This window comes from Manis javanica, chromosome 12 (assembly GCF_040802235.1).
Source record: "Manis javanica isolate MJ-LG chromosome 12, MJ_LKY, whole genome shotgun sequence".
In the NCBI taxonomy this organism is placed as follows: domain Eukaryota; kingdom Metazoa; phylum Chordata; class Mammalia; order Pholidota; family Manidae; genus Manis; species Manis javanica.
This window is the reverse complement of record NC_133167.1, coordinates 6,723,946-6,735,231: the sequence shown is the minus strand read 5'-3', so window position 1 is coordinate 6,735,231 and position 11,286 is coordinate 6,723,946. Positions and strand designations below refer to the sequence as shown.

General features: G+C 55.5%; 1 protein-coding gene across 1 annotated transcript in view; it reads left to right on the top strand.

The window, feature by feature from the left end:
- Nucleotides 1-476: 476 nt before the first annotated feature.
- EFHD1 (EF-hand domain family member D1) overlaps nucleotides 477-11,286 on the top strand; it is a 36,921-nt gene continuing 26,111 nt past the window's right edge. Inside the window, exon 1 of the mRNA XM_036997807.2 lies at nucleotides 477-952. Coding sequence (XP_036853702.2) covers nucleotides 672-952 — 281 coding nt within the window. The 5' untranslated portion in view covers nucleotides 477-671. The remainder of the gene's footprint in view (nucleotides 953-11,286) is intronic.

Here is an 11,286-nt window from a genome sequence, read left to right as displayed (position 1 = left end):
CTTGCTATCTTTTTGTCTGCTTATTTGTTTTTAGTATTTTTAGTGTTTTGGAAACATTTCTGTTCAATGAGTGTTTGAAACTCAGCCCCCTCCTCCCTGCGATCTCTGCGGGCACCTCCCACTCCCAGACCTGGAGACCGGCGGGTGCCACCCCCAGCCGTGGGGGGGCGCGTGTCACCCGGGGGCGCTCCCCTCCCACCCCTCAGCCGGTCCTGGGCCGCGAGCGCCGGCAGTCGGGGCACTTCGGGGGGACGGGACAGGAGCCTCCCTAACGGCCGTGAAACTCTCCCGCTGTTACTCCTCCGGAGACCGCAGGGGACCCGGGCTCCCCCGGAGAGGGCGCGGGCGGCAAGGTCGGAGTTGATTGGAGGGTTCACGCCTCTTCCCCCGGGGAGGTAAGCCTCCGCTCCCAAGCCCCCGGGAGGGGAGAGGGTCGACGTCTCTCTGATGCGCAGACACCTGCGGCTCTGGCTGGGCGGGCGGTCCCCGAGCCCTGGCGCCTCCTTAAAGCTGCGGCTCCGCCCCGCGCGCCCTCCCCGCTCGGGGTTCCGCCCAACCGCCCGGTTCCCGCCGCCGGTGCGGAGTATCGCCCAGCCGCTAGCCTGCGAGGAGCGCGCTGTCCACCCAGTCCCCGCGCGGGTCCCAAGTCCCGCGCCCCCGTATCCGCCACCATGGCCAGCGAGGACCTGGGGTGCAAACTGCAGCGGCAGCTGCCGCGGGAGAAGGTGCAGGCGGGTTTCGCCCTGCCAGCGCCCCTGGCCGCCTCAGCCCGGGGGCCCCAGCCGGCGCCGGCGGCGAGCGCGGACGCCGAGCTGAGCGCGCAGCTGAACCGACGGCTGGACATCACCGAGGGCGCTGCGCAGCCCCGGCGCTGCAAGGTCTTCAACCCCTACACCGAGTTCCCGCAGTTCAGCCGCCGCCTCATCAAGGACCTGGAGAGGATGTTCAAACTGTGAGCTCCTCGCGCCTCCCCGCCGCGGGTCGGGGTGGGGGGTGCCGGGATGAGGGAAAGGGGAGGTGGCGGTGGGTAGGTCCTTCTGGCAGAGAGTCCCCGGCCCCGCTTGGGTGGGACAGGGCGGGATGGTGCAGGGAACAGTTCCAGGGGTGCCCTTAGCGTTTAACCCGACGCCCCAGATCCTGCGTGCGCCAGCTCTAACCCCGTGCAGTGGGACACGGCCGGGCTGGGACACCGACAGCAGGGGCCGAATCTCTCCCTGACCGAGCTCAGAAGTTTCCGTGGGGCAGTGCAGCCCGACCCCCACCCAGCTCCGGGCTCCCGACAGCCTGTCCTGCCCGCTCCGCCCGGGAGGTCTGAGATTCAACCTGAGCACAGCTTCTAGGAAACAGAGACGCGCCGTGCCTCACCTGCCAGCTTTAACTTTGACCCCCAAGGGAGAAATTAGCCCCATTGTCCTTTTATCTTTTAAAACTAAAGAGGAAATTTATCTTCGGTTGCCACGCGGGGTCTGACGTACCAAGAGAAGGTGAAAACTGACTGTTTGCAAAAGATCAGGACGTTCCTGGAGTCGTGCACGTCCGGGGATCCTTGTGGGGGCGTCGCCTTGCCTGTCTTCCTCTGGCTTGCCTTTTGGGCAGGAGGCGCCCGTTGGAACCGGACGTGGCAGCTCGCAGCTGGTCCGGCGGGGGCTCATTCCTGTCCTGCCTTGCAAGCCCCACCCAGTGCGGAAGCTGCTGGCGCGCCCCAAAACCGGGCAATGGAAGCCGCAATGAGAGCCCCTCACTAGCCGGCCCTCCACTAATAGTCTGGTAGTGCCCTGGGCCTCAGTTTCCTCATCTGGAGAGTGGGGGCAGTAGTCGTCCCTGCCTTTTAAGGCCGTAAAGAAATCCACACACCGTAAACTCCTACCAAGCTATTAATATTATTTCTAGAATTGGGCCAAGACCGGAAAAATGCCCGGGGGAGCGGAGGCCTCGGGCCAGGTCATGCTTGGGGCGTTTTAAAAAGCGCTTGGAATGTGTTTGTCCTCCCGCGTGGAGGTTCTATTTAAAGGCGCTGTGGTGGGCGCTGTGTGGCCAGAGCGTTGGCCCCTTCCTGAGGCTGGGCTGCGGTCCAGTCCCGGTCCCTGCGCGGAGGTCAGCAGAGGCGGGCACCCGGAGCCTCCGTGCCTCCTCCACTTCGGTGACACCTTCATTTCCCAGTCGCTGGCTTGTAGGCACTGTTCCAGGTGTTCAGAGCTGGCGGGTCTAGTTTGAGAATTAAAGAGGGCTGGGTTGGGGCAAAAGAATGCCAAACTGGGGCAGAGATGGACAATAGGTGAATGGTTTGTGAGACCCACCCTTTCGGTTTATTTGGGGTTGGGTCTTTCTTGGGAAGACTGCGGGAGGCGCCCATGGCCCGCAGTTCCTCCGGTTCAGGTGGATTCAGGGAGGGCATCTATGGGACTAACGTCTTTAGCTTGCTTCATAGTGACTTTGGGTTTCTTTATTTATTTTGATTACTATTGTTTTTCTCTGCAGAACAATCTTTGGAAAGATAAATTTGCTTGTACGTTGGCTGCCTAAGAATAGGAAAGGGAGTCCACACACAGTCAGAGGGTCTTGAGAGTCCAAGCAAGATGAGATCCCCGAGGAAACGGGTACTAGAACAGCGCCAAGCTGAAGGGAAGGCAGTGTGTGGTCTGGGCTCCAAGCAGGGCTGGCAGTCCAGCTCATGCCTGAACTGCACAGTCGTTCTCCTGAGCTACTGTGTTGGTCAAAATTCTAGGTTGGGTTTTCTGTCACTTCCAACCAAAATTGGCATAAATCAAAAGGGAAGTAATTGGCTTGTAAAACCAAGAAGGCTGCTTGTGTCAGGTATGGCTGGATCTAGTTCACATGATGCCACCAGTGCTTAGTTTCTCTTTTTCTTAAGCCACGTCCTCCCTGTTCTCATTCTTAGGTGGTTTATCCTTGGTGATGGCAACGTGGCCACAGCAGCTCCAGTAATTCCAGTAGGAAAGGGTGACCACAGCAAAGACCTCTTTGTGTGTCTCTTAGAGGCATTCTCTCTCCCTTCCTTGCTCTTTTTTTTTCCTTTGGAGCTTTACTGTTGTTTCTTCCTGCCTCTGAACCAGGGCGCTTGGCTGCTCTGATTGGCCAGGTCTGAGCCATGTGCCCTCCTTGTACTGAGGAGTGCAGCCCCACCCCTAGAGTGGGAGAGGGTGGCCTTCACAGGCAAATCTGGGGCTGTGAATGACCTTCACAGCTCCATCCTGGACCTTGACTGTGGGTGGGCTCAGGCCTGCTGCCTGGTTCACCTTCAGCCAGAGGACTGGCAGTGCCTGGCATCAGGGAGTGCGTGCGGGACACAAGTTGCTGCAAAGAAACCTTTCTGGGGCTCATTCCCCATCCTGGAAGGCTGGGGAGGTGAAGCTGCCACTCAGAGCCAGCTTAGCAGTCTCTGGAGACACGAGCATGGCAGGGGGATCAGAGAGGCACAGGGTCAGACAGGCTCTAGGACCTGGGGTCCTGAGCAAGCTACATAATCTCCGTGAGCCTTAGTTTTCTTGCTGGAAAAATGGGCACCAGTACCACCTTCCTGTGAGGGTAGCTGCTGTGGCTGCCAGGGGCAGAGGCCCCTGCCTTTCTTTTTCCCTACCGTGGTTTGGAAAGGGCCCTTCCCTTAAACCTGGTGTTAAGACCCAATTATCTGTCGTGAGTCTGGGGAGGGTGAGGCCATAGCCCCCCCATTCCAGGGTCATTGGCTGTGGCCATGGGCAAGCTGCTTGACCACTTGTCTTTTTGTCTGTAAAATGGGGATTATAGTTCCTTTCAAGGGGTTTTGTGAGAACTGAGATGACTGGCCGACGAATGCTGAGTTGGCATGGGACACAGAACGGGGCTTTTATTGGAAGATCACCCCCATTCCTGCCTGCATGTCCAGAACCCTCCCCATGATGCCCCGCCTCCCAGCTACCCACACACCCCTATAAAAGCAGGGATTCCATGGCCCTCTCCCTCTGGGCTTCCACCAGCTCAGTGCCCCTGGCTAAGCTTGGTGGTTTTCCCTTCAGTGTGCATCTGCCAATTGCCCACCTGGAAGGCAGCTGAAACTTCACTCCCTCGACCCGACCAGGGCCCGAGACTCCCGGGTCTAGGAAATTTTGTTACCTGGGCACGTCGGATGCACCTCTGCTTTTAGTCCTCATCCATCCTTGGTGCCTTGAATGTGGCCGTGACTCTAATCTATGGGAAACCCTTTGTCTTAAGAAGGGGCCTTGCCATGCGTGTGGTCACTAAGATCAGACCCCGGCTACCCCTGTGCTCCCTGCCTTCCTGCCACTTTGAGCTCCCTCTAGGCAACCAGCTGGCCCCAGGACCACCTCTGCCAAAGCCTGGCAGCCCAGAAGGGTTGCCTGCACCCTGCTGCCCTTGCTCAGGCTGGGGCAGGTGGGGGGCCCCCTCCTACCGGGAAACTTGCTATGGAGCTTGGCTTTTGGGGATTTGCCGCCTGTCCCAGCCTGGCAGTGCCTCCTGTCTGGTAGCTGGCTGTCTGATGAACAACTTCTCCCAGCTTTGCTCAGGCCCAGCCCTGATGCCCTGATGCCCTGATCAGCCTTGTTCAAGTTCTTCCTGCTCTGCTTCACATGACTTAAAACAATTTTTTAATTATGTCTGGGTAGGTCCTCTTGGAAACCTAATTGCTTGCTCTTCCTCTCCACACCCGCTCTTGCACTGACCCTTATCTGCAGCTGCTTTTGTCACATGCAGAGGGCCTGGCAAAGAGACCCTCTTGCGGCCCACCCCGTCCAGCCAGCACCAGTTGCTAGCATCTGACCCCAAGCGAAACTTGGTCAAGTCCTCCGTTTTTCTCTTTTCTTTGGCTTCCATGCTTAAAAGGAACATGTTAAAGATCCCAAAGAGCTTATTACATATCAGCTTGTTTTCCACTGACGGCCTTACCAAGTTTTGTCCATTACAGAGGCAGTGTTGTGAGGCTGGTAAGAACCTGAACGTGGGGCCAGGCTTCCTGGGTCCAGACCCGGAGTCTGCCACCTACTTCCTCGATGGTTGCCCTGGGCAGGTTACTTAAAAGCCCTGTGCCTCCGTTTCCCTGTCTGTCAAGTGGGGATAGAAGAGTACCTGCCTTGTGGGGAGTAAATAAATTAATGTATGTGAAGCAGTTAGCTCAGTGCTTGCCCCACTAAGTGAGAGCCTCGTAGGTGTGAGTCACTAGTTTTCAGATTATAACATCGCTGTAATTTGGGTGGATTTGCACATTTTGTGTTGCCCTTTTTTGTTTAATAGTGCACACTTTGCAATGTCTGATTTATCCTTTGAAGTTGATTTCACCTGCAGTTTGAGCTGCGTGGTGAGCCCCCCGGACTGTGCCCTGCCCAGTCCCTTTCTGGGCTCTGTTAAAGGGATTTATTCCCACTGCTGGGTGAGTGGAGTGTCCCAGGGCTGCCAGGACAAAGTAACGCAAACATGGTGGCTTAAAATAACAGAAATGTGTTTTCTTACCCTTCCAGAGGCTGGAATCTGGGGTCATCAGGGCCACGCTTGCTCCGAAGGCTGTCGGGAAGGATCCTTCCATGCCTCTTCTGGTTTCAGTGGTTACTGGCAATCCTTGACGCCCCTTGGCTTGTCAATGGCATCGTCCTAATCGTGCCTTGACAGTCACATGGTGTTCTCCTGTGTGTCTTTACATGGCCTTCTTGTAAGGACACTAGTTATTGGATTTAATTTATTACATCTGCAAAGATCCTATTTCCAAATAAGGCCACATTCTGAGGTTCTGGGTGGCCATGAATTTGGGGGGGACCCGTTCAACCCATTATTGCAAGTGAGCAGAGCTGCCCAGTCTGCATCGAATCTCCCCACTTCCTCAAGGAATGGGAGGCCCTTCCAAGTAGGCTCTGGGTTTTAGGGATGTCAGAGCCCTAACTGATTTTGGGGATTGAGGGGATTTAGGAATGTTGGAGACTTAACCAAAGCCAGCATGATTCCTACCCCCAACAGAAGTGGGGAACTCAGTCCTCCCAAAACCCAATCCTAATGCAAATGAAGTTGCCCTCTAACTACAAAACACAAAGCCAACAGAAAACCTCCAACCCGTGCCAGGAGTGCACTTACTTTCAGCATGAATTTCACTTTTAATCTGAGTTTCTCGATCAGATTCTGATGTCACCTTAGTGTTCCCCTGGGGCCTGACTTGACTGGGGAGCCTGTTGTTTCTGTTCTTTTTGTTGGGGCTGGTTTCATGCAGTTACTGCCAAATGTGCTTTGATTTTTTAAATTTGATTTTCCTATTTAAAAGTATTTTGTTTAGGGAGTTCTTACATTTTCAAGGTTTAAAAAAAACTGGATCCTTCCCAGCCTGCAAGCACGTTGGGTTCTTGGAGTGGGGGCTACTTGCCTTTGTATTCTTAGGACGCGCACCACAAGTGAGCCTGGATCCTAAATGGTGTGTCGTAGAAGAAAGACCTTTCTAATGGGTGTGGGAAGTCAGAGGCAGCATCAGCCTGGCTGGACAAAGTTCCCTCTCAGTTTCCAAGTGTGTTACTGAATAGCCTGAGCCAAGAGAATAGTGGCCTGATTTTAAACAGGGTGAGAAGGCCCAGAAGAAACTGACTCTACAATTCTCTTCCAGGGCTGTAATACGATCTGGCGGAGTGGTCAAGGCTAGACAGGAAATTTTAATTACCCCAGGCTTATCTAGGGGCCCTTTCAAAGGGAGGTAATGAGGGCAGCCACTTAAAGGCAGGACCCAATTGTAGCAGCATCTTAAAATGCAGCTGTGATGTTTTTGCATCATACTAAAAGCTTGTGTTTCAATTCCCCAAAGAGAGGGTGGGAAGAGGAGCATTTGGCTATGGGAAAGTTGTCTATTTATTAAGAATCTGATATAATGATGTCATGGACGCCCTGCCAACTTTTGGATTCCTGCATCACCATTAAACCCTGGAAAGGCGAGGTCGGAACACTTCATTTCTGTCCGCATGTGTCCCGCTCCATCCCTGTCCCATCCGCTTACCCTCCCCATTTCCAGCCTGGAAGGTTGGGAATTTGCCATGGTGAAATGAGCCCTTTTAAGGAGGTTTACTGGGGAGGTGGAGGTGAGGCTACTCACCCATTCTCCTCTGGTCTTTTGAGTGAATCACTTTAAAGATGGGAAAGGTGTACATGGAAGTTAAATGTTTTTCCGCCTTAGAGGAAAGCCAGCGCCTCTGACTACTGATGGTAGCTTCAGGCCACGGTGATTCACCGCAGATCTGAAATTCTCTCACCAGCTGGGTTTTGCACAGTTGAGCCTGTTGATGGAGGGCAGGGCAGGAGAATCCAGGGCTTGTCTGAATTCAGGGAGTGTGTTCAGCTGGAGCCCCGGCCGGCCTCGCTTCAGGGGCCTTGGCCTATGGCAGAAGGCTTGGAACTATTTCTTAGACCGGTTCAGACACTGGCTGATTCTGTCCACCAGTGTGCGTGATGCCCCATGTGGGCGGCTCTGGAGGTGGCTGCCCAGCTCCTCGCCGGCTTATCTTTTCTGGGGTTCCTTTCTCCTCGTTCTTGCTCCCCACCTTTCTGGGAAGTCTCCTCCACCGTTCTTACTACGGAGCCATCACGTTTTATAAGAATATGAATGGTGGGAATTTGAAACTGAGTGATTTAATTCCAAATCGAGTTGCTACAATTTCCTGTTCTGCCCGTGGCTCCCCAGCAGTGAGCAGGTCTGTGCATTTGAGGGGAGGCGGCGGGGATGTGTCTGTGACTGTTCCCTCGGCCAATGCTCTGTAAAGCCCCTTTGGCCTCAGGGAGCCCTTCCACGCACAACGAGCCGGTGCTGTGAACCCCGCCAACGCCGCTGGCTTTGGAGGTCCCCACCTGGTTTTCTCGGGCAGATTCACCAGTTAAACTCCTCACCTTTTTGTCTTTGAAAACTGTTTGCTGATGCCTCCCCTTTTCCCAACCCCTTCCCCAAACTTGCTTTATTCTCCTTGTCGTCAGGAGTGGCTGCCTCTGTTCCCTGTCCTTTCAGAAGCCTTCCCAGCGGCAGGGCGCGGCGTAGGGCCGCCGCCAGCCTGAGCTGGAAGTCACCGGCCCGATGTCTCTCATTCCTTCCCGCCACTGCCTGGCCCTCGGTTGCTAAGCGCCACCTTTCCTCCGTGTGGAGGCCTTTGTATAGGGCGTGGGTGGTTGTGTGGGGGTGTTCCAGCCTGGTTTTATATTTTTCCAGTCTGGGCTGCCGGCCCCCTGAGTGACAGCACATTCTTGGGTTCAGAAGGTGAGGGCAGGGTTGCCAATGCCAGCGGCAGCCTCCTGAGCCGGTTGCTGGTTCCTGGCCGGCAGGGCCTTGGGGGAATAGAGGCAGGGAGGGGGAGCAGTGGACTCCTTCCAGATGGGCTGGGTTTGATTCCAAAGGGGTGACCCCCACCTCTGGTGGAGGGTGTGGCTGCCTTGGGGTTGACAAGTGTCCTTAGCCCTCTGCCAGCTTGGATCAGGTTTGCAGGAAGTTAGAGGACATCATTTGGATCTTAAAAACTGCGTTGTGCCCAGGGCTGGCCCTGCCACTACTTCCTGGTTGGGAAGGACAGAGGGACCTACAGCTGCAGCCCATCTCAGCTCTGGGGTCAGACCTCCCTGAGGGAGCCCCCAACCCCGCTGCATTGCTCACTGAACACTGTGTGACAGTGGTCCCAGCCGTCAGCCCTGACTGTCCAACAAGATCTGGCTTCTGACTGTCCCCGCTCTGTGCCCACAGGAATCTGCTGAGCTCTTTTTCCACCTTGAGAAGGTGCTGTCCCCTGGTCCTGCCCAGCTTGCCCAGCTTGACCTCAGTGACAGGGTCTCTGTCCCCTCCCAAAATGCCTCATGCTCTGCCTACCCCACCCTACAATGGCTGACTTTATTGAGCTGTGGGCTCCACTAACACCACCCAACGGCCACCCCTTACACAGCTACTATGTACAGGCACTGTTCTTAGAATTTACACATCGTAAGCACTATGAGGTAGGTACTACTATCATCCTCCATTTTATAGATGGGGAAACTGAGGCCCAGAGAAGCTAGGTAACATGCCCAGCATCACACATTGTGTAAAGGATAGAGCTGGGATTTGAACCCAGGTCGCCTGTACTCCTGTCCCCTGTGCCACTAGCCTCTCTCATTAATGTCATTCCCACCCCCGTCTTCTCAGGCTCCTCATCTCAGCCATCCTTGATACCCTCTTGTGCACAGCCAGGCAGGGCCGTCTGACCTCCTGGCCTTGCCAGATCACCTGCCCCCCACTTCCCCATGTCCATCCTACATGTTTGAACCTCTTGCCAGAGCTCTGATTTCATTACCTTGCCTCTGTCTTCAGAAGCCTTTGTGGGTTGGGGACAACATAGAACACTCAGTAGCTCCCTATTGCCGTAGGACAAAGTCCAGGCTTTTCATGATAACCCTTAAGGCCAGCTCCAGCTGGCTACTGCATTCTTGTCTCCCTGTGCCCCAGCCTGGCCCCACTCACTGGGCTGGTGCCCTTCTGCTCCCCAAGTCTCTCCCATTGCTCCAGTTTCTAATCAGTTCCCTTCCCCCTCCACAGTGCCTGCCCTGGGAAAGCAGGGACAGGTTTTCATGCTTAAGTGTATGTAACTTCTTCTCCAGTCCCCACATCTACCCCAGGGCCCAGTCAGGGCAGGGGTCTGAGCTTGGCCTTTGGAACCACGCCCGGCCCTAATCACTGCCCCAGGCTATGCAGCTGTCAGAGGACCAGGAGCCTTTGCTGAGGCTGTGCAGTCCCTCCAGCAGCCCACTGCCCTCCCCCAGGCCTGTAAGTGAGATGTGGAAAAAGCTAAGTGACCACCTTCTCAGGTTGTCCCCAAGATCATGTGACCACCTGGTGTGTAGTCACAGCCTTAATTAGGTCCCTTAGGCTCCAGCCCCTTGCTCTTTCCACTGAGGGCGGTGCAGGTCCCTGGCCCCCAGTTGGCTGCTGAATTTAAGGTGGTGCCCACCCAGAGGAGGGACACAGGAAAAGGAGCGGCTGGCAGGAAGCTGTGGGGTGGGGATGGAGACTCTGAGGGCCCGCAGGCTGGCAGCCGATGTTTTTCCTACTCATTTGGAAGGACAGCCAAGTCCCCCATGGTCCACTTCGGCTGGGCCGGTGGGCCTTGACCTCCCCTCCCTCCAGGCCTTCCCAAGGCTAATTCCCTTCTAGGCTCCTGGGCTTCAGGGTCCAGCAGGGGTGGGCACTGCCAGGGCTGCCCCTGGCCTGGGTGTGGAACCCTGGATTGTTTGGGGCACCCATCCCCCGAGATCCACAAGGCTCCTGGGAATTCCCAGGAGAACTAGGTTTCCAGGGGCACCTCCCAGCCGTGTTTCCTGGCCCCTCAGGACTCTTATGGGGAATGCTGGGAGCTGAGGGAGTAGCTCATCACCACCCCTTCACAGCAAAGAATCTACCCACTCCTCTCGGCATTCCCAGTAAGGAGAGCTCCTCTGGCCTCCCTACCACCTGCATCAGGGATGGCCCGAGGCAGGCTGCCTGCCATGGGACACCAGGTGTCCTTGCCACCTCGGCCCTTCCCCCTCCCATTCTGGATGGACTGCCCAGACCCAGCCACTCCACTCCCTGTTCCCAAACCAAGTCCCTGGTCACCTGTACCCAAACCCAGCAAGGGTACCCCCATTCCAAAGGACCAAAGGGGACTCCAGGATTAGGGTCTTTGTCTTAATAAGATATTATCAACCCAAAGTAAAAACAGTAAGCTCTTACTGATAAGCTGAGCACTCATTTGCCTGCCTTTAATTTGGCAACAACTGGACAAAGGAGGAATTGGAAGCCCAGAGAGTGTGAGTAACTTGCCCGGGGACACACAGCACATGATGTCACCAGGATTTTGAACCAGGGGAGTCTGACCCCAGGAACACATTCCCAGCCACTGCTGTCCTAGACCAAATTGTCCCTGTTACATTTGTGTAGCTGAGTCAGAAGCTTTCCAAAGCTGAGCCCTCTCCCCTGGTCATTCTTGGCCAGAGGGTTCTTAGCATTTGCCCTACTGACCTTTTATCTCAGCATCTGTGACATGTTCTTTGGGGGTGGTCATGGGGGCTGGTTTCCACGCTTGGCCTCTGGCATCAGCAGATTTGCATGTACTGTAACCTCCCTATTTACAGCAGCCAGTTGGAGGGCATGCGGCAGGAAGAGCTTGGTGAGCAGCCGTCCTGTGAGGGCAGCTCCTGCCCCTGTCCATCTGAGTTTATGTGGCAGTCCTGGGCAGGGGCTTCTACTGCATGTATTTGGGACAAAGCGGATTTCCCTGCTCATCTTGAAGGCCAGGTAGTGGGCTGCCTGGCTCTGCCTTC